Genomic DNA, 24308 nt, shown 5'->3' with positions numbered 1-24308 from the left:
AGCCAAAATCTTCTGGCCTAAAACAAAAGTATGCTTCGCTGCCGAAACCTTAAGCTTCAAAACAAAAAACTGCTTTGGAACTGAAATCTTCCACTTCCAAGGACAAGTGCAGTTCAGAACCAAAACGTTCTGCACCAAAATCAATAGAGATCATATTTCAGACCCTCTGGAACCGATCTTTGACTTTATGTAATACAGATTGGATCCAAAGCAGAAGAATATTTATATTAATCCAGATAATGGACACATATTGGCCAAAACTCCTTTCAAGAGGAATCTTGGCTCAAAGGACACAGGAGACAACATTCCCCTCAAAAAAAGAAAAGGACATTGCTATAAGTCCTATACATTTGCCATCCCCTCCACCCTCTCCACCGACTTCAACTTTGCCAATACTGTCAGGCCTAGATCCACTTCACATAACACCACAGGGATCTCCTCATACCCAGCCTGATTTAGGAGATGGGGATGATGATGATGACAGTGCTCATCTGCCTAGAGACCAATGGAATGATTACAATGTTGCTCCACCCATGGATAATGTTCCAGACCTATACCCTGCAAAACTCTCACTTCCAGATGATAACATATCTTATCTGGAGCAAATTTCCAGGCAGCAGCACATCATTGGGTTACACTGCACAAGGACGCCTTAGATGATGATTTTTTATTTGAAACACTCGGGTCTTCATATGTAGTTAGTCAAAGTCTACTTATGTTGAAAAGCGTGATGAGACATGCAGAGGACACCTTAAAAGATTGGTTTGTGCACGAATCATAATGCCTGGGATGGATTAAAAATATAAACCATCACCCTCTGTTCCAGTTTTTATTGAATGACAGCTTCCCCTGATTCCCTGGTAGTTTCCAATGTTCGTAAAAGAGCAAACTCAGACATCTGATGATGCTCCTCCCCAGATAAAGAATCAAAGCTTATTGACACCTCTGGTAAAAGAGTAGCTGCACAAGCCGCTAATCACTGCTGCATTGCCAACACACGGGGCCTCTTAGCTAGATATCACAGGTCCCACTAGGATGAAATGGAAGATCTACTTCATTACCTCCCATATGAACATAAGTAAAAGGCACAAAAGCTAGTTCAAGAAGGAAAGCTCATCTCTAATTGTTCTAATATATGTGCTCTTGATCCTGCTGACACTGCAGCAAGAGAAATCAATACCAGCATTCTCGACGTAGGCAAGCCTGGCTTAGAATTGCATGCTTTAAACCAGAGGTCCAACAGTTTTTCATAAATAATCTGTTTGGATTAAAGGGAATTACTTCAACTCACTTTGAAGTTAGCAAATATCTGAAGTAGCATGACCCATTGCCACACACAGTATGCTGTAAGGGGTGGAAAAATACCGTGAATGACACAACTGATCAGTGGATGAAGAGGGCTGGCTGAAAGTTTAAGTATATTTTATATAAAATTTCATTAAAATCAAAAAGTCTTGGAAAAAGCAAGACCTGAAAAACAGACTGGGACACAAAGGCATTACACACATTAACAAAAGGTCAAGAAAGCTACTCAAATAGATCCATGGGGAGGGAAATTGTTGGTCCGATTTCAAGAAAGTACTTAGAAGGAGATCATACAAAGGTGAGCTTTCCTATTACAGGAATGAAAGTGAAAAGTTTCACATTTGTTGTGAATTCATGCTGTTATTGACTGTCCAACTGGTGTTAAATGCAGGTAATATTTTGTAAGTGAAAACCAAAAGACCATATGTCTTGATAAAAAACAAAGGGTTGAATTTAGAGTAACAGATATGTGATGAATTATTACACCCCAACTGAGTATCAAATCTGTAGATTTTCCTAGAGCAAAGTATGTAAATTACTGGCAAAATTACATTCAAATTCTTCAGCTGCTCCACGAAATAATTGCCACGTGCTTATTTTCACTAATCGCTACAGATCTCACGGTGCACAGGTAATGTCAAATTTTAAATGAATATATATTTTCTCATATGTTCTCCCCAACACGGCAACAGTGACCAGACGCCAGCCAAACGCCATTCTGACGCTGCCTTCACTGATAATTATAGCCGCCTTCTGTCGCAAGGGGCTATGAAGAAGTATTTAGATTCTGTGCTTACAGGACAACAAAGGTATTGGATCATTATAACAATGAAACATATCTTTTTTAATGAAACAGATATTTAACATAGATAACATGTTTATATTGATTCCAGAATACATTTTCGTTCACTGGAAGTCCATGAAATGTATTTATTTATGCATTTTATTTTTATTTATTAGTTCTTGTTTGTCAACAGAACACGAGTGCCTTGAACAGGGGTGGCTCATCCATTTGAGCAGCAGAGTGTCGCCACACAAGCTCCAGAGCTGAAAAATAAAAACGGCAATAAAGTCTATTTACTACCGCTTTATAATTCAGCAACTCGTCCTACTCTAAGTGTCAGGACGGGGCAGGGCCAGCACTGCCAAATGTGGCAGCAGCAGGGAACTGTGCAGTTTAAAATGCACATGTCTCCCTTTTCAGGCCTTCTTGGGAAGGCCAGCCAGACATGTGCATTTTAAAGTTATCTAGCCTAGCTGTCTTCATCTGTTTTCATCTTTTGGATACATCTGTACATAAATATAATGGCTCTCTTTTGAAAACTCATGTTTGAATTATACGTAATACTGCTTACTCTTAATTTTAATGTAATTTCCCCGTTTTACAAAATGATAATTTCAAGCGCTTATCACATTGTTTTGAATATAATTTTGTTTTGAATGTAGAGGCAATCTTCTCCTGTAATGAGAAATGCATTTATAGATATAGCCCCACTCCAGTACCCTGGCAACTGCATTTTGGATTTGTTAGAGATGTCAGAGAAGACACTACAGAGACCTAGGTGAAATGAGAAATTCTTGTAAAATCTAGACCAAATAAAAGGAGCAGTTTTACATTTGTGCTAAATGGAAAGTCAAGCGGGCACTGGAAGCCATACACTAGCCAAAGAGGAAGGAAAGTCGTTAATGTATGCAAGCAGTGTGTTCTGGGATGCGTTGTGTTAAACCTGTCAGCCTAAGGGTGGTCTTTCCCCAAACCTTTTGCCTCACCACCTCCATTTCTTGCTGCATTTTGTGTTGTTGGCCTGAGGACTCTGCGCACTGTACCACAGCAAACCAGTGATAAAGTGCTTTGTTCCTTCCCTAAAATATGATTACATTTGATTATACCCAATTGGCATATTGAATGTACTTGTAAGCCTCTTTTAGTATGGTGTTCCATGTACGTAAGGCCTGTGAATTAAATTCTGCTGGTGGGCCTGCAGCACTGATTGTGCCATCCACTTAAGTAGCACTTTAAAACATGTCCCAGGTCTCCCACCGCAGCCTGAATGCAGTTGTAAACTACCATTTTGAGTTGGCATTTAAACCCCCTTGCCAAGACTTAAACTCCCCTATTATTACATATAAGGCATCAATGAGGCAGGCCTCAGGCAGCCCTTTGGGCAGGGTGCTGTGTAAATAAAATGTTGGACATATACTTTTTAAGTTTTGCATGTCCTATTAGTGAAAAGATCCTAAATTCATTTTTCACTACTGTGAGGCCTACCCCTCCCATAGGATTTACATTGCCAATTCATTATTACATTTAATAGTCTAGAAGTTCCTATTGAGAACTGGTAGCTATTTCAAGTTTGGTGTCTTATAATTGTGTCGAAGAGCCCTTTTTTAATATTATAGTTGGATGTTTGATCACAATTTTAAATATGCCACTTTTAGAAAGTTGCCATTTTTCTGGCCTTCGCCCTTTTGCACCTGTAGCCTGCCCTGGATCACATGACTATGTGTAACTGACAGATCGTATAAAATATTCCCAGACTGTCACTAAGTAGAGGGATTAGGTGTGCCTCAATGGGCCATCTGCTAGCAGGATGGGAGGAAAGCAGCGGCCCTCACCTTACTAGACCTCTCTGCAGCCTTTGACACCGTCTCCATCCACACACTCACCGCTAGACTCCACGACGCCGGCATACAGGGAACTGCCATAGGCTGGATCTGCTCACTCCTCACCGGCTGAAACAAAAGAATCAGACCCCTGCCACCCTCTCCGAACCCACAGCAATCAGCTGTAGAGTAGCATAAGGATCATTGCTCAGCTCCACGCTCTTCAACATCTTCATGGCTCCCTCGTCGCCATCGTCAGAAAGCATGGACTCAGCTTAGTATCATACGCCGACGATACCCAGCTCATCCTCTCCCTCACAAAGGAACCCGACACCACCAGACATAGGTTCCAGGAAGGAATGAAAGACGTTGCTTCCTGGATGAGCAGCAGCTGCCTGAAACTCAACTCTGAGAAAACAGAACTCTTCGTCCTAGGATATACCCGCTCCGCATGGGAGAACACCTGGTGGCCACAACACCTGGCAACCCCTCCACACCCATGGACGATGCCCACAACCCCAGCATGATACTCAACTCCTCACTCACCATGACCCAACAGATCAACGCCATCTCCTCCACGTAATTCAACACCTTCCGCTTCCTCCACAACACCTTTAAATTGATCCAGCCAATTCCAGTAAGGCAGTCACCACGTACTCATGACCAGCAGACTGTACTACAGAAACGTCTTCTACGCGGGGAACAACAAATCCCTACTCCACAAACTCCAGACCCTTCAGAACAACACCGCCAGACTCGTCCTCGGCATCCACTGACAAGACCACATCACCCAGCACGTATGAGACCTCCATTGGCTTCCCGTCGAAAAGAGAGTGACCTACATGCTGCACGCTCATGCCGACAAATCCCTCCACAACACTAGACCCTAATACCTAAATGAAAGAGTCTTCTTCTATGCACCCAAGAGGAGCCTTCGCTCTTCCAACCTCACCCTGGACAAAACAGCATGCATCTGCAGAGCCAGATCATGAGGAAGAGTCTAATCCCACATCTCAGCTAAGACCTGCAAAGAACTCCCCCTTAGCATCAGACAATCCCCCACTCTGCAAGCATTCAAGAAGAGCCTCAAGACCTAGCTCTTCAAATGATATGGATCTGCACGACCCTCCCCCTTTTTCCCCAGCACCTTGAAACCCTCACGGGTGAGTAGCATGCTTCCCAAATACTGAATTGATTGTTTGAATCTAATCACAGCCCCACCTAAAACTCTTAGCCTGTGCTCTGCCTTCAAACAAAGGGCCTAACAACTCTGCATTGTCACTGCAGCCAGCTTGGAGCCAGGACATGCGAGTCAGGAAATTGCATGCACTTTACCACCACTGTCTAGAAGCCTCTCCCCTCTACCAGAGCCAGGGCACCAGGGTATACAATAGGACCTCCGATGCCAACTCTTCAGTATTCTTCTTGACCTGTGGTACTCTGCCAGAAAGAAGGACTGCTGTGCTGCTGGAAGAACTGCCACTCTGCTGGACTGCTGCTCTGAAAGACCGCTGACTTGCTGGATTGATTCCCTATTTGTTCTGGTACTCTGCTTCCTTCAGCCTGGGGACAATGATTTGATCTTCAACTGTCCAAGGACATCCAGACTGACTCATAAGGGCCAGTTTTCTGGCCTCCTGTTCTGGGCCACAGAGACACAAAAGGCTTCCTCCATCTTGAACCTGCACCTGTACCCAGCCTGAGTGAGCCCTGACTCTCAAGTTGCGGCCCTCCACTCCTGGACCCTTGGAAGTGGTGCTGAAGGTGCCCAGATAGCCAAAATCCAAATTGGGGACTTTCTTTCTCAAAACAGCTCTGAGAAGTGAGAACCAGGATGATACTGGGACCATCCTACTCAACTAACCTCCAGAGGTACATTTGCAGTCAGTTGGCTTTGCGGCTTCTCCGGATATGTTCTTTACCTCAGTAGCAAATCAATTTCAACTGTCCTTTGCCAAAGGGTTATATGACCTCATGGAACTATCTTCAGCTACAGCCCTCTGCCTTGTTCCATTGTAGATTTTCGACGACTAAGTCGGAGGTAGAAATCTTCACCGCGGCTTCGACCCAAGGCTATCCGGCAACATCGCTCCATCGTTGGACACCTCCTGCAACCTTGCCCTGCTGAAATTTCCCTTGTAGATTATTTTTCTCAAGAATTGTTTTATGTTCGAAGGTAAGCGCTGCCCGGGCCCAATCACTTCTTGTATCCAAACTGTGCTCTATTGTGGTCAGGCATAGTTTTTTGACGTTCACCTGATCTCTCATGACTAGATGTCTGCGGTTGGTATTTTGATCTTTTAGATGCTATTTTTAACAAAAATCTTTAAAAATTCATAACTCCAAGTTCGAGGCAATTGTGCTGTAGATAGACATGCTTTGCATACTCCTGCTATCTAGTTTTATGTCTGGATGTTTGCAAGTTGTTTTTCTTTAATATAGTTTTAACTAGTCACGAGGTAAGGTGACTCCTCCTTTCAGTGAAAGTGCCCATGGGCATCGACTCCATTGTGAGATTGTTTTCTTTCCGTCATCAGGTTTGGACATGTATTGCTGCTCTTCGGTTCAAAACCATCATTTAGGTTCCCCTCAGTGTGCAATCCACTCTACCCTTGACTGTATTGCTATCGCACATGTTTCCCTTTCTCCGTGTATCCATTAGATCAGAAAATCTCTCATCTTCGGTCGAACACATCGCAGGCGGCCTCCAGACATAGATGTGTTGATCCATCCCTCTGCCGATGGTTCGGATTTCAGTTCAGTTCTGTCCTCGGTGCCACTCGAAGTACCCTTGCACCAATCTACACCAGGTCTGTAACTTGTGCTTATCAACGGAGCACAAGGAAGAAGACTGCGAGGACTGTCGCTCATTCATGTCGAAAAAGACTTTTTGAGATTATCATGCTCGACGACAAGAAATACAGCGACTAAGCACTCAACCGACTCTGGAGCTCTTCAAAGAAGAGTCCGAAGAAGAAGAAGCGCTGCCGCAGAAGAAGACGAGGCCTTCTTGGTTGAAGAATCCTACTTCGACTTCGAAATCAAGTTCAAGTCAGAAGACATCCCAGCAGGACAGGGTGTCATGATTACCAATAACCCCGTTCCCCAGAAGTTGCCCTTCACTAAACATAGGGCTTAGGCACCACGTCTGCTTTCGTGCATTGGTCAACACGAGACGATGTTTGACACCCCGCCCTCGGGCCCGGCACCAAAACAAATAGTCGATCATTCCGGCTCGGTATCGTGCTGAGATGAATTGTCTTCGGACCCAAAACATTCTGCTCTGAAAGACAAATCTGGTTAGGAGCCAAAATCCTCCGGCCTAAAACAAAAGTATGCTTCGCAGCCGAAACCTTCCGCTTCAAAACAAAAAACTGCTTTGGAACTGAAACCTTCCACTTCCAAGGACAAGTGCAGTTCAGAACCAAAACGTTCTGCACCAAAATCAATAGAGATCATATTTCAGACCCTCTGGAACCGATCTTTGACTTTATGAAATACAGATTGGATCCAAAGCAGAAGAACATTTACATTAATCCTGATAATGGACACATATTGGCCAAAACTCCTTTCAAGAGGAATCTTGGCTCAGAGGACACTGGAGACAACATTCCCCTCAAAAAAAGAAAAGGACATTGCTATAAATCCTATACATTTGCCATCCCCTCCACCCTCTCCACCGACTTCAACTTTGCCAATACTGTCAGGCCTAGATCCAATTCACATAACACCACAGGGATCTCCTCATACCCAGCCTGATTTAGGAGATGGGGATGATGATGATGATGATGATGACAGTGCTCATCTGCCTAGAGACCAATGGAATGATTACAATGTTGCTCCACCCATGGATAATGTTCCAGACCTATACCCTGCAAAACTCTCACTTCCAGATGATAACATATCTTATCTAGAGCAATTTTCCAGGCAGCAGCACATCATTGGGTTACACTGCAAAAGGACGCCTTAGATGATGATTCTTTATATGAAACACTCGGGTCTTCATATGTAGTTAGTCAAAGTCTACTTATGTTGAAAAGCGTGATGAGACATGCAGAGGACACCTTAAAAGATTGGTTTGTGCACAAATCTTAATGCCTGAGATGGATTAAAAATATAAACCATCACCCTCTGTTCCAGTTTTTATTGAATGACAGCTTCCCCTTGATTCCCTGGTAGTTTCCAATGTTCGTAAAAGAGCAAGCTCAGACATCTGGTGATGCTCCTCCCCAGATAAAGAATCAAAGCTTATTGACACCTCTGGTAAAAGAGTAGCTGCACAAGCAGCTAATCACTGCTGCATTGCCAACACACGGGGCCTCTTAGCTAGATATCACAGGTCCCACTAGGATGAAATGGAAGATCTACTTCATTACCTCCCATATGAACATAAGTAAAAGGCACAAAAGCTAGTTCAAGAAGGAAAGCTCATCTCTAATTGTTCTAATATATGTGCTCTTGATCCTGCTGACACTGCAGCAAGAGAAATCAATACCAGCATTCTCGACGTAGGCAAGCCTGGCTTAGAATTGCATGCTTTAAACCAGAGGTCCAACAATTTTTCATAAATAATCTGTTTGGATTAAAGGGAATTACTTCAACTCACTTTGAAGTTAGCAAATATCTGAAGTAGCATGACCCATTGCCACATACATTATGCTGTAAGAGGTGGAAGAATACCGTGAATGACACAACTGATCAATGGATGAAGAGGGCTGGCTGAAAGTTTAAGTATATTTTATATAAAATGTCATTAAAATCAAAAAGTCTTGGAAAAAGCAAGACCTGAAAAACAAACTGGGACACAAAGGCATTACACACTTAAACAAAAGGTCAAGAAAGCTACAAAAATAGATCCGTGGAGAGGGCATTTGTTGGTCCGATTTCAAGAAAGTACTTAGAAGGAGATCATACAAAGGTGAGCTTTCCTATTACAGGAATGAAAGTAAAAAGTTTCACATTTGTTGTGAATTCATGCTGTTATTGACTGTCCAACTGGTGTTAAATGCAGGTAATATTTTGTAAGTGAAAACCAAAAGACCATATGTCTTGATAAAAAACAAAGGGTTGAATTTAGAGTAACAGATATTTGATGAATTATTACACCCCAGCTGAGTATCAAATCTGTAGATTTTCCTAGAGCAAAGTATGTAAATTACTAGCAAAATTACATTCAAATTCTTCAGCTGCTCCACGAAATAATTGCCACTTGCTTATTTTCACTAATCGCTACATATCTCACGGTGCACAGGTAATGTCAAATTTTAAATGAATATATATTTCTCATTTGTTCTCTCCAACACGGCAACAGTGACCAGACGCCAGCCAAACGCCATTCTGACGCTGCCTTCACTGACAATTATAGCCGCCTTCTGTCGCAAGGGGCTATGAAGAAGTATTTAGATTCTGTGCTTACAGGACAACAAAGGTATTGGATCATTATAACAATGAAACATATCTTTTTTAATGAAACAGATATTTAACATAGATAACATGTTTATATTGATTGCAGAATACATTTTCGTTCACTGGAAGTCCATGAAATGTATTTATTTATGCATTTTATTTTTATTTAATAGTTCTTGTTTGTCAACAGAACACGAGTGCCTTGAACAGGGGTGGCTCATCCATTTGAGCAGCAGAGTGTCGCCACACAAGCTCCAGAGCTGAAAAATAAAAATGGCAATAAAGTCTATTTACTACCGCTTTATAATTCAGCAACTCGTCCTACTCTAAGTGTCAGGACGGGGCAGGGCCAGCACTGCCAAATGTGGCAGCAGCAGGGAACTGTGCAGTTTAAAATGCACATGTCTCCCTGGCAGGCCATCTTGGGATGGCCAGCCAGACATGTGCATTTTAAAGTTATCTAGCCTAGCTGTCTTAGACAACTGGGTTATAGAAAGCGCCGGCTTCCAGTGCTCTTAGAAGCTCTGAGAGAGCCTGCTCTATCCAATGCTGGCATGTCTTTCATGCTGTGAAAGCAGTGAGGAAAACATACAGAAATCACTGTGGTTACCGTGTTTTCCTTCTGCTATTTTTTATTACAGATGTTAAACTTGTATTTTCTCAGTTATTTTGTGGTAATAGCCTGTATTGTTAGTAATACTGGTCACATATTGCCAAGCCTTACTACAGTCCATTTGTAATGAAGAACTTAGTGACCTCGCAAAAACTGGGAATGATCACCAGTCTCTGTCATGCAAAGCAAAGTACTTGCTACAGACTATTTTCTGCTGAGCAGAAAAATTGAATGAATTGGTACCAATACAGTATCCCTATAAAAATTTGAGGGCTGTAGATAATGCTAGGTGGTGATATCATTATAAGAAAACAAGCACAAATAAATAATTTTCATCAAGTCATCGGCCTTTCACTGTTTTCATCTTTTGGATACATCTGTACATAAATATAATGGCTCTCCTTTGAAAACTCATGTTTGAATTATACGTAATACTGCTTTCTCTTAATTTCAATGTAATTTCCCCGTTTTACAAAATGATAATTTTAAGCGCTTATCACATTGTTTTGAATGTAGAGACAATCTTCTCCTGTAATGAGAAATGCATTTATAGATATAGCCCCACTCCAGTACCCTGGCAACTGCATTTTGGATTTGTTAGAGATGTCAGAGAAGACACTACAGAGACCTAGGTGAAACGATAAATTCTTGTCAAATCTAGACCAAATAAAAGGAGCAGTTTTACATTTGTGCTAAATGGAGAGTCAAGCGGGCACTGGAAGCCATACACTAGCCAAAGAGGAAGGAAAGTCGTTAATGTATGCAAGCAGTGTGTTCTGGGATGCGTTGTGTTAAACCTATCAGCCTAATGGTGGTCTTTCCCCAAACCTTTTGCCTCACTACCTCTTTTCCTTGCTGCATTTTGTGTTGTTGGCCTGAGGACTTTGCACACTGTACCACAGCAAACCAGTGATAAAGTGCTTTGTTCCTTCCCTAAAATATGATTACATTCGATTATACCCAATTGGCATATTGAATGTACTTGTAAGCCTCTTTTATACTGGTGTTCCATGTACGTAAGGCCTGTGAATTCAATTCTGCTGGTGTGCCTGCAGCACTGATTGTGCCATCCACTTAAGTAGCACTTTAAAACATGTCCCAGGTCTGCCACCGCAGCCTGAATGCAGTTTTAAACTACCATTTTGAGTTGGCATTTAAACCCCCTTGCCAAGCATTAAACTCCCCTATTATTACATATAAGGCATCAATAAGGCAGGCCTCAGGCAGCACTTTGGGCAGGGTGCTGTGTAAATAAAATGTTGGACATATACTTTTTAAGTTTTGCGTGTCCTATTAGTGAAAAGGTCCTAAATTCATTTTTCACTACTGTGAGGCCTACCCCTCCCATAGGATTTACATTGCCAATTCATTATTACATTTAATAGTCTAGAAGTTACTATTGAGAACTGGTAGCTATTTCAAGTTTGGTGTCTTATAATTGTGTTGAAGAGCCCTTTTTAATATTATAGTTGGATGTTTGATCACAATTTTAAATATGCCACTTTTAGAAAGTTGCCATTTTTCTGCCCTTCGCCCTTTTGCACCTGTAGCCTGCCCTGGATCACATGACTATGTGTAACTGACAGATCGTATAAAATATTCCCAGACTGTCACTAAGTAGAGGGATTAGGTGTGCCTCAATGGGCCATCTGCTAGCAGGATGGGAGGCAAGCAGCGGCCCTCATCTTACTAGACCTCTCTGCAGCCTTTGACACCGTCTCCAACCACACACTCACCGCTAGACTCCACGACGCCGGCATACAGGGAACTGCCATAGGCTGGATCTGCTCACTCCTCACCGGCTGAACCAAAAGAATCAGACCCCTATCACCCTATCCGAACCCACAGTAATCCGCTGTAGAGTAGCCCAAGGATCATCGCTCAGCTCCACGCTCTTCAACATCTTCATGGCTCCCTCGTCGCCATCGTCAGAAAGCATGGACTCAGCTTAGTATCATACGCCGACGACACCCAGCTCATCCTCTCCCTCACCAAGGAACCCAACACCACCAGACATAGGTTCCAGGAAGGAATGAAAGACGTTGCTTCCTGGATGAGCAGCAGCTACCTGAAACTCAACTCTGAGAAAACAGAACTCTTCGTCCTAGGATACACCCGCTCCGCATGGGAGAACACCTGGTGGCCACGACACCTGGCAACCCCTCCACACCCATGGACGATGCCCACAACCCCAGCATGATACTCAACTCCTCACTCACCATGACCCAACAGAACAACGCCGTCTCCTCCACGTAATTCAACACCCTCTGCATCCTCCACAACACCTTTAAATTGATCCAGCCCAATCCAGAAAGGCAGTCACCTCGTACTCATGACCAGCAGACTGTACTACAGAAAAGTCTTCTACGCGGGGATCATCAAATCCCTACTCCACAAACTCCAGACCCTTCAGAACAACACCGCCAGACTCGTCCTCGGCATCCACTGACAAGACCACATCACCCAGCATGTACGAGACCTCCATTGGTCTTCATGCTGCACGCTCATGCCGACAAATCCCTCCACAACACTAGACCCTAATACCTAAATGAAAGAGTCTTCTTCTATGCACCCAAGAGAAGCCTTCGCTCTGCCAACCTCACCCTGGACAAAACCGCATGCATCTGCAGAGCCAGATCAGGAGGAAGAGCCTAATCCCACATCTCGGCAAAAACCTGCAATGAACTCCCCCTTAGCATCAGACAATCCCCCACTCTGCAAGCATTCAAGAAAAGCCTCAAGACCTAGCTCTTAAAATGATATGGACGACCCTCCCCCTTTATCCCCAGCACCTTGAAACCCTCACGGGTGAGTAGCATGCTTCCCAAATACTGAATTGATTGTTTGAATCTAATAACAGCCCCACCTAAAACTCTTAGCCTGTGCTCTTCCTTCAAACAAAGGGCCTAACAACTCTGCATTGTCACTGCACCCAGCTTGGAGCCAGGACATGCGAGTCAGGAAATTGCATGCACTTTACAGCCACTGTCTAGAAGTCTCTCCCTTTTACCAGAGCCAGGGCACCAGGGTATACAATAGGACCTCCGATGCCAACTCTTCAGTATTCTTCTTGACCTGTGGTACTCTGCAAGAAAGAAGGACTGCTGTGCTGCTGGAAGAACTGCCACTCTGCTGGACTGCTGCTCTGAAAGACCACTGACTTGCTGGATTGATTCCCTATTTGTTCTGGTACTCTGCTTCCTTCAGCCTGGGGACAATGATTTGATCTTCAACTGTCCAAGGACATCCAGACTGACTCATAAGGGCTAGTTTTCTGGCCTCCTGTTCTGGGCCACAGAGACACAAAAGGCTTCCTCCATCTTGAACCTGTACCTGTACCCAGCCTGAGTGAGCCCTGACTCTAAAGTTGTGGCCCTCCACTCCTGGACCCTTGGAAGTGGTGCTGAAGGTGCCCAGATAGCCAAAATCCAAAGTGGGGACTTTCTCACAACAGCTCTGAGAAGTGAGAACCAGGATGATACTGGGACCATCCTACTCAACTAACCTCCAGAGGTACATTGGCAGTCAGTTGGCTTTGCGCCTTCTCCGGATATGTTCATTACCTCAGTAGCAAATCAATTTCAACTGTCCTTTGCCAAAGGGTTATATGACCTCATGGAACTATCTTCAGCTACAGCCCTCTGCCTTGTTCCATTGTAGATTTTCGACGACTAAGTCGAAGGTAGAAATCTTCACCGCGGCTTCGGCCCAAGGCTATCCGGCAACATCGCTCCATCGTTGGACACCTCATGCAACCTTGCCCTGCTGAAATTTCCCTTGAAGATTATTTTTCTCAAGAATTGTTTTATGTTCGAAGGTAAGCGCTGCCCGGGCCCAATCACTTCTTGTATCCAAACTGTGCTCTATTGTGGTCAGGCATAGTTTTTTGACTTTCACCTGATCTCTCTCATGACTAGATGTCTACGGTTGGTATTTTGATCTTTTAGATGCTATTTTTAACAAAAATCTTTAAAAATTCATAACTCCAAGTTCGAGGCAATTGTGCTGTAGATAGACATGCTTTGCATACTCCTACTATCTAGTTTTGGGTCCGGATGTTTGCAAGTTGGTTTTCTTTAATATAGTTTTAACTAGTCACGAGGTAAGGTGACTCCTCCTTTCAGTGATAGTGCGCATGGGCATCGACTCCATTGTGAGATTGTTTTCTTTCCGTCATCAGGTTTGGACATGTATTGCTGCTCTCCGGTTCCAAACCATCATTTAGGTTCCCCTCAGTGTGCAATCCACTCTACCCTTGACTGTATTGCTATCTCACATGTTTCCCTTTCTCCGTGTATCCATTAGATCAGAAAATCTCTCATCTTCGGTCGAACACATCGCTGGCGGCCTCCAGACATAGATGTGTTGATCCATCCCTCTGCCGATGGTTCGGATTGCAGTTCAGTTCTGTTCTCGGTGCCACTCGAAGTACCCTTGCACCAATCTACACCAGGTCTGTAACTTGTGCTTATCAACGGAGCACAAGGAAGAAGACTACGAGGACTGTCGCTCATTCAGGTCGAAAAAGACTTTTTGAGATTATTATGCTCGACGACAAGAAATACAGCGACTAAGCACTCAACCGACTCTGGAGCTCTTCAGAGAAGAGTCTGAAGGAGAAGAAGCGCTGCCACAGAAGAAGACGAGGCCTTCTTGGTTGAAGAATCCTACTTCGACTTCGAAATCAAGTTCAAGTCAGAAGACATCCCAGCAGGACAGGGTGTCATGAGTACCAATAACCCCGTTCCCAAGAAGTTGCCCTTCACTAAACATAGGGCTTAGGCACCACCTCTGCCTTCGTGCATTGGTCAACACGAGACGATGTTTGACACCCCACCCTCGGGCCCGGCACCAAAACAAATAGTCGATCCTTCCGGCTCGGTATCGTGCTGAGACGAATTGTCTTTGGACCCAAAACATTCTGCTCTGAAAGACAAATCTGGTTCGGAGCCAAAATCCTCCGGCCTAAAACAAAAGTATGCTTCAAAGCCGAAACCTTCCGCTTCAAAACAAAAAACTGCTTTGGAACTGAAACCTTCCACTTCCAAGGACAAGTGCAGTTCAGAACCAAAACGTTCTGCACCAAAATCAATAGAGATCATATTTCAGACCCTCTGGAACCGATCTTTGACTTTATGAAAAACAGATTGGATCCAAAGCAGAAGACCATTTATATTAATCCAGATAATGAACACATATTGTCCAAAACTCCTTTCAAGAGGAATCTTGGCTCAGAGGACACTGGAGACAACATTCCCCTCAAAGAAAGAAAAGGACATTGCTATAAGTCCTATACATTTGCCATCCCCTCCACCCTCTCCACCGACTTCAACTTTGCCAATACTGTCAGGCCAAGATCCACTTCACATAACACCACAGGGATCTCCTCATACCCAGCCTGATTTAGGAGATGGAGATGATGATGATGATGATGACAGTGCTCATCTGCCTAGAGACCAATGGAATGATTACAATGTTGCTCCACCCATGGATAATGTTCCAGAACTATACCCTGCAGAACTCTCACTTCCAGATGATAACATATCTCATCTGGAGCAAATTTCCAGGCAGCAGCACATCATTGGGTTACACGGCACAAGGACGCCTTAGATGATGATTTTTTATTTGAAACACTCGGGTCTTCATATGTAGTTAGTCAAAGTCTACTTATGTTGAAAAGCGTGATGAGACATGCAGAGGACACCTTAAAAGATTGGTTTGTGCACAAATCTTAATGCCTGGGATGGATTAAAAATATAAACCATCACCCTCTGTTCCAGTTTTTATTGAATGACAGCTTCCCCTTGATTCCCTGGTAGTTTCCAATGTTCGTAAAAGAGCAAACTCAGATATCTGGTGATGCTCCTCCTCAGATAAAGAATCAAAGCTTATTGACACCTCTGGTAAAAGAGTAGCTGCAAAAGCCGCTAATCACTGCTGCATTGTCAACACACGGGGCCTCTTAGCTGGATATCACAGGTCCCACTAGGATGAAATGGAAGATCTACTTCATTACCTCCCATATGATCATAAGTAAAAGGCACAAAAGCTAGTTCAAGAAGGAAAGCTCATCTCTAATTGTTCTAATATATGTGCTCTTGATCCTGCTGACACTGCAGCAAGAGAAATCAATACCAGCATTCTCGACGTAGGCAAGCCTGGCTTAGAATTGCATGCTTTAAACCAGAGGTCCAACAGTTTTTCATAAATAATCTGTTTGGATTAAAGGGAATTACTTCAACTCACTTTGAAGTTAGCAAATATCTGAAGTAGCATGACCCATTGCCACACACAGTATGCTGTAAGGGGTGAAAGAATACCGTGAATGACAGAACTGATCAATGGATGAAGAGGGCTGGTTGAAAGTTTAATTATATTTTATATAAAATTTCATTAAAATCAAAAAGTCTTCGAAAAAGCAAGACCTGAAAAACAAACTGGGACACAAAGGCATTACACACTTAAACAAAAGGTCAAGAAAGCTATAAAAATAGATCCGTGGGGAGGGCATTTGTTGGTCCGATTTCTAGAAAGTACTTAGAAGGAGATCATACAAAGGTGAGCTTTACTATTACAGGAATGAAAGTGAAAAGTTTCACATTTGTTGTGAATTCATGCTGTTATTGACTGTCCAACTGGTGTTAACCCCTTCTGTGCCCATGACGAGATAGTCTCGTCATGGAGCGCGATTGCGCTGTGCCCATGACGAGACTATCTCGTCATGAACCCCGCCCGCTAATGTAACGCCCGGCACAGGAGGGGGAAAGGGCGTGGCACAGAAGGGGTTAAATGCAGGTAATATTTTGTAAGTGAAAACCAAAAGACCATATGTCTTGATAAAAAACAAAGGGTTGAATTTAGAGTAACAGATATTTGATGAATTATTACACCCCAACTGAGTATCAAATCTGTAGATTTTCCTAGAGCCAAGTATGTAAATTACTAGCAAAATTACATTCAAATTCTTCAGCTGCTCCACAAAATAATTGCCACATGCTTATTTTCACTAGTCACTACATATCTCAGGGTGCACAGGTAATGTCAAATTTTAAATGAATATATATTTCTCATTTGTTCTCTCCAACACGGCAACAGTGACCAGACGCCATCCAAACGCCATTCTGATGCTGCCTTCACTGACAATTATAGCCGCCTTCTGTCGCAAGGGGCTATGAAGAAGTATTTAGATTCTGTGCTTACAGGACAACAAAGGTATTGGATCATTATAACAATGAAACATATCTTTTTTAATGAAACAGATATTTAACATAGATAACATGTTTATATTGATTGCAGAATACATTTTCGTTCATTGGAAGTCCATGAAATGTATTTATTTATGCATTTTATTTTTATTTAATAGTTCTTGTTTGTCAACAGAACACGAGTGCCTTGAACAGGGATGGCTCATCCATTTGAGCAGCAGAGTGTCGCCACACAAGCTCCAGAGCTGAAAAATAAAAACGGCAATAAAGTCTATTTACTACCGCTTTATAATTCAGCAACTCGTCCTACTCTAAGTGTCAGGACGGGGCAGGGCTAGCACTGCCAAATGTGGCAGCATCAGGGAACTGTGCAGTTTAAAATGCACATATCTCCCTGGCAGGCCATCTTGGGAAGGCCAGCCAGACATGTGCATTTTAAAGTTATCTAGCCTAGCTGTCTTAGACAACTGGGTTATAGAAAGCGCAGGCTTCCAGTGCCCTTAGAAGCTCTGAGAGAGCCTGCTCTCTCCAATGCTGGCATGTCTTTCATGCTGTGAAAGCAGTGAGGAAAACATACAGAAATCACTGTGGTTACCGTGTTTTCGTCCTGCTATTTTTTATTACAGATGTTAAACTTGTATTTTCTCAGTTATGGTGTGGTAATAGCCTGTAATGTTAGTAATACTGGTCACATATTGCCAAGCCTTACTACAGTCCATTTGTAATGAGGAACTTAGTGACCTCGCAAAAACTGGGAATGGTCGCCAGTCTCTGTCATGCAAAGCAAAGTACTTGCTACAGACTTTTTTTTGCTGAGCATAAAAATTGAATGAATTGGTACCAATACAGTTTCCCTATAAAAATTTGAGGGCTGTAGATAATTCTAGGTGGTGATATCATTATAAGAAAACAAGCACAAATAAATTATTTTCATCAAGTCATTGGCCTTTCACTGTTTTCATCTTTTGGATACATCTGTACATAAATATAATGGCTCTCTTTTGAAATCTCATGTTTGAATTATACGTAATACTGCTTACTCTTAATCTTAATGTAATTTCCACGTTTTAAAAAATGATAATTTTAAGCGCTTATCACATTGTTTTGAATGTAGAGGCAATCTTCTCCTGTAATAAGAAATGCATTTATAGATATAGCCCCACTCCAGTACCCTGGCAACTGCATTTTGGATTTGTTAGAGATGTCAGAGAAGACACTACAGAGACCTAGGTGAAACGAGAAATTCTTGTCAAATCTAGACCAAATAAAAGGAGCAGTTTTACATTTGTGCTAAATGGGGAGTCAAGCGGGCACTGGAAGCCATACACTAGCCAAAGAGGAAGGAAAGTCATTAATGTATGCAAGCAGTGTGTTCTGGGATGCGTTGTGTTAAACCTGTCAGCCTAACGATGGTCTTTCCCCAAATATTTTCCCTCACCACCTCCATTTCTTGCTGCATTTTGTGTTGTTGGCCTGAGGACTCTGCACACTGTACCATAGCAAACCAGTGATAAAGTGCTTTGTTCCTTCCCTAAAATATGATTACATTTGATTATACCCAATTGGCATATTGAGTGTACTTGTAAGCCTCTTTTAGAATGGTGTTCCATGTATGTAAGGCCTGTGAGTTAAATTCTGCTGGTGGGCCTGCAGCACTGATTGTGCCATCCACTTAAGTAGCACTTTAAAACATGTCCCAGGTCTGCCACCGCAGCCTGAATGCAGTTTTAAACTACCATTTTGAGTTGGCATTTAAACCCCCTTGCCAAGACTTAAACTCCCCTATTATTACATATAAGGCATCAATGAGGCAGGCCTCAGGCAGCCCTTTGGGCAGGGTGCTGTGTAAATAAAATGTTGGACATATACTTTTTAAGTTTTGCATGTCCTATTAGTGAAAAGGTCCTACATTCATTTTTCACTACTGTGAGGCCTACCCCTCCCATAGGATTTACATTGCCAATTCATTATTACATTTAATAGTCTAGAAGTTCCTATTGAGAACTGGTTGCTATTTCAAGTTTGGTGTCTTATAATTGTGTTGAAGAGCCCTTTTTTAATATTATACTTGGATGTTTGCTCACAATTTTAAATATGCCACTTTTAGAAAGTTGCCATTTTTCTGCCCTTCGCCCTTTTGCACCTGTAGCCTGCCCTGGATCACATGACTATGTGTAACTGACAGATCGTATAAAATATTCCCAGACTGTCACTAAGTAGAGGGATTAGGTGTGCCTCAATGGGCCAGCTGCTAGCAGGATGGGAGGCAAGCAGCAGCCCTCATCTTACTAGACCTCTCTGCAGCCTTTGACACCGTCTCCAACCACACACTCACCGCTAGACTCCACGACGCCGGCATACAGGGAACTGCCATAGGCTGGATCTGCTCACTCCTCACCGGCTGAACCAAAAGAATCAGACCCCTGCCACCCTCTCTGAACCCACAGCAATCAGCTGTAGAGTAGCCCAAGGATCATCGCTCAGCTCCACGCTCTTCAACATCTTCATGGCTCCCTCGTCGCCATCGTCAGAAAGCATGGACTCAGCTTAGTATCATACGCCGACAACACCCAGCTCATCCTCTCCCTCACCAAGGAACCCGACACCACCAGACATAGGTTCCAGGAAGGAATGAAAGATGTTGCTTCCTGGATGAGCAGCAGCTGCCTGAAACTCAACTCTGAGAAAACAGAACTCTTCGTCCTAGGATATACCCGCTCCGCATGGGAGAACACCTCGTGGCCACGACACCTGGCAACCCCTCCACACCCATGGACGATGCCCACAACCCCAGCATGATACTCAACTCCTCACTCACCATGACCCAACAGATCAACGCCGTCTCCTCCACGTAATTGAACACCCTCCGCATCCTCCACAACACCTTTAAATTGATCCAGCCCAATCCAGAAAGGCAGTCACCACGTACTCATGACCAGCAGACTGTACTACAGAAACGTCTTCTACGCGGGGATCAACAAATCCCTACTCCACAAACTCCAGACCCTCCAGAACAACACCGCCAGACTCGTCCTCGGCATCCACTGACAAGACCACATCACCCAGCATGTACGAGACCTCCATTGGTCTTCATGCTGCACGCTCATGCCGACAAATCCCTCCACAACACTAGACCCTAATACCTAAATGAAAGAGTCTTCTTCTATGCACCCAAGAGAAGCCTTCGCTCTGCCAACCTCACCCTGGACAAAACCGCATGCATCTGCAGAGCCAGATCAGGAGGAAGAGGCTAATCCCACATCTCGGCTTAGACCTGCAAAGAACTCCCCCTTAGCATCAGACGATCCCCCACTCTGCAAGCATTAAAGAAGAGCTTCAAGACCTAGCTCTTCAAATGATATGGATCTGCACGACCCTCCCCCTTTTTCCCCAGCACCTTGAAACCCTCACAGGTGAGTAGCATGCTTCCCAAATACTGAATTGATTGTTTGAATCTAATCACAGCCCCACCTAAAACTCTTAGCCTGTGCTCTGCCTTCATACAAAGGGCCTAACATCTCTGCATTGTCACTGCAGCCAGCTTGGAGCCAGGACATGAGTGTCAGGAAATTGCATGCACTTTACAGCCACTGTCTAGAAGCCTCTCCCCTCTACCAGAGCCAGGGCACCAGGGTATACAATAGGACCTCCGATGCCAACTCTTCAGTATTCTTCTTGACCTGTGGTACTCTGCAAGAAAGAAGGACTGCTGTGCTGCTGGAAGAACTGCCACTCTGCTGGACTGCTGCTCTGAAAGACCGCTGACTTGCTGGATTGATTCCCTATTTGTTCTGGTACTCTGCTTCCTTCAGCCTGGGGACAATGATTTGATCTTTAACTGACCAAGGACCTCCAGACTGACTCATAAGGGCTAGTTTTCTGACCTCCTGTTCTGGGCCACAGAGACACAAAAGGCTTCCTCCATCTTGAACCTGCACCTGTACCCAGCCTGAGTGAGCCCTGACTCTCAAGTTGTGGCCCTCCACTCCTGGACCCTTGGAAGTGGTGCTGAAGGTGCCCAGATAGCCAAAATCCAAAGTGGGGACTTTCTTTCTCAAAACAGCTCTGAGAAGTGAGAACCAGGATGATACTGGGACCATCCTACTCAACTAACCTCCAGAGGTACATTGGCAGTCAGTTGGCTTTGCGGCTTCTCCGGATATGTTCTTTACCTCAGTAGCAAATCAATTTCAACTGTCGTTTGCCAAAGGGGTATATGACCTCATGGAACTATCTTCAGCTACAGCCCTCTGCCTTGTTCCATTGCAGATTTTCGACGACTAAGTCGAAGGTAGAAATCTTCACCGCGGCTTCGACCCAAGGCTATCCGGCAACATCGCTCCATCGTTGGACACCTCCTGCAACCTTGCCCTGCTGAAATTTCCCTTGAAGATTATTTTTCTCAAGAATTGTTTTATGTTCGAAGGTAAGCGCTGCCCGGGCCCAATCACTTCTTGTATCCAAACTGTGCTCTATTGTGGTCAGGCATAGTTTTTTGACTTTCACCTGATCTCTCATGACTAGATGTCTGCGGTTGGTATTTTGATCTTTTAGATGCTATTTTTAACAAAAAACGTTAAAAATTCATAACTCCAAGTTCGAAGCAATTGTGCTGTAGATAGACATGCTTTGCATACTCCTGCTATCTAGTTTTGGGTCTGGATGTTTGCAAGTTGTTTTTCTTCAATATAGTTTTAACTAGTCACGAGGTAAGGTGACTCCTCCTTTCAGTGATAGTGCGCATGGGCATCGACTCCATTGTGAGATTGTTTTCTTTCCGTCATCAGGTTTGGACATGTATTGCTGCTCTCCGGTTCAAAACCATCATTTAGGTTCCCCTCAGTGTGCAATCCACTCTACCCTTGACTGTATTGCTATCGCACATGTTTCCCTTTCTCCGTGTATCCATTAGATCAGAAAATCTCTCATCTTTTGTCGAACACATCGCAGGCGGCCTCCAGACATAGATGTGTTGATCCATCCTCTGCCGATGGTTCGGATTGCAGTTCAGTTCTGTCCTCGGTGCCACTCGAAGTACCCTTGCACCAATCTACACCAGGTCTGTAACTTGTTCTTATCAACGGAGCACAAGGAAGAAGACTGCGAGGACTGTCGCTCATTCAGGTCGAAAAAGACTTTTTGAGATTATCATGCTCGACGACAAGAAATACAGCGACTAAGCACTCAACCGACTCTGGAGCTCTTCGTAGAAGAGTCCGAAGAAGAAGAAGCGCTGCCGCAGAAGAAGACGAGGCCTTCTTGGTTGAAGAATCCTACTTCAACTTCGAAATCAAGTTCAAGTTAGAAGACATCCCAGCAGGACAGGGTGTCATGAGTACCAATAACCCCGTTCCCCAGAAGTTGCCATTCACTAAACATAGGGCTCAGGCACCACCTCTGCCTTCGTGCATTGGTCAACACGAGACGATGTTTGCCAGCCCGGCCTCGGGCCCAGCACCAAAACAAATAGTCGATCCTTCCGGCTCGGTATCGTGCTGAGACGAATTGTCTTCGGACCCAAAACATTCTGCTCTGAAAGACAAATCTGGTTCGGAGCCAAAATCCTCCGGCCTAAAACAAAAGTATGCTTCGCAGCCGAAACCTTCCGCTTCAAAACAAAAAACTGCTTTGGAACTGGAACCTTCCACTTCCAATTAGAAGTGCAGTTCAGAATCAAAACGTTCTGCACCAAAATCAATAGAGATCATATTTCAGACCCTCTGGAACCGATCTTTGACTTTATGAAATACAGATTGGATCCAAAGCAGAAGAACATTTATATTAATCCAGATAATGGACACATATTGGCCAAAACTCCTTTCAAGAGGAATCTTGGCTCAGAGGACACTGGAGACAACATTCCCCTCAAAGAAAGAAAAGGACATTGCTATAAGTCCTATACATTTGCCATCCCCTCCACCCTCTCCACCGACTTCAACTTTGCCAATACTGTCAGGCCTAGATCCACTTCACATAACACCACAGGGATCTCCTCATACCCTGCCTGATTTAGGAGATGGGGATGATGATGATGATGATGATGACAGTGCTCATCTGCCTAGAGACCAATGGAATGATTACAATGTTGCTCCACCCATGGATAATGTTCCAGACCTATATCCTGCAAAACTCTCACTTCCAGATGATAACATATCTTATCTGGAGCAAATTTCCAGGCAGCAACACATCATTGGGTTACACTGCACAAGGACGCCTTAGATGATGATTTTTTATTTGAAACACTCGGGTCTTCATATGTAGTTAGTCAAAGTCTACTTATGTTGAAAAGCGTGATGAGACATGCAGAGGACACCTTAAAAGATTGGTTTGTGCACGAATCTTAATGCCTGGGATGGATTAAAAATATAAACCATCACCCTCTGTTCCAGTTTTTATTGAATGAGAGCTTCCCCTTGATTCCCTGGTAGTTTCCAATGTTCGTAAAAGAGCAAACTCAGACATCTGGTGATGCTCCTCCCCAGATAAAGAATCAAAGCTTATTGACACCTCTGGTAAAAGAGTAGCTGCACAAGCCGCTAATCACTGCTGCATTGCAAACACACGGGGCCTCTTAGCTAGATATCACAGGTCCCATTAGGATGAAATGGAAGATCTACTTCATTACCTCCCATATGAACATAAGTAAAAGGCACAAAAGCTAGTTCAAGAAGGAAAGCTCATCTCTAACTGTTCTAATATATGTGCTCTTGATCCTGCTGACACTGCAGCAAGAGAAATCAATACCAGCATTCTCGACGTAGGCAAGCCTGGCTTAGAATTGCATGCTTTAAACCAGAGGTCCAACAGTTTTTCATAAATAATCTGTTTGGATTAAAGGGAATTACTTCAACTCACTTTGAAGTTAGCAAATATCTGAAGTAGCATGAACCATTGCCACACACAGTATGCTGTAAGGGGTGGAAGAATACCGTGAATGACACAACTGATCAATAGATGATAAGGGCTGGCTAAAAGTTTAAGTATATTTTATATAAAATTTCATTAAAATCAAAAAGTCTTGGAAAAAGCAAGACCTGAAAAACAAACTGGGACACAAAGGCATTACACACTTAAACAAATGGTCAAGAAAGCTACAAAAATAGATCCGTGGGGAGGGCATTTGTTGGTCCGATTTCAAGAAAGTACTTAGAAGGAGATCTTACAAAGGTGAGCTT

General features: G+C 43.6%; 1 protein-coding gene across 4 annotated transcripts in view; it reads left to right on the top strand.

Annotated features, from left to right (window-relative positions):
* The window catches only part of LOC146820914 (uncharacterized), a 305904-nt gene that overhangs the window by 222563 nt on the left and 59033 nt on the right, over positions 1 to 24308 (top strand). For 2 of the 4 annotated variants that reach the window (XM_085609314.1, XM_085609312.1), the window contains 3 exons: positions 1998 to 2114; positions 9221 to 9337; positions 17024 to 17140. In XM_085609314.1, the coding sequence (XP_085465440.1) occupies positions 1998 to 2114; positions 9221 to 9337; positions 17024 to 17140 (351 nt within the window). The remainder of the gene's footprint in view (positions 1 to 1997; positions 2115 to 9220; positions 9338 to 17023; positions 17141 to 24308) is intronic. The other 2 variants (XM_085609316.1, XM_085609313.1) reach the window with 1 other exon arrangement.

The sequence above is a fragment of the Triturus cristatus genome, chromosome 6, assembly GCF_964204655.1.
Source record: "Triturus cristatus chromosome 6, aTriCri1.1, whole genome shotgun sequence".
In the NCBI taxonomy this organism is placed as follows: Eukaryota; Metazoa; Chordata; class Amphibia; order Caudata; family Salamandridae; genus Triturus; species Triturus cristatus.
Note: the sequence above shows the minus strand (reverse complement) of the source record. Positions and strands in the feature narration are given on the sequence as shown.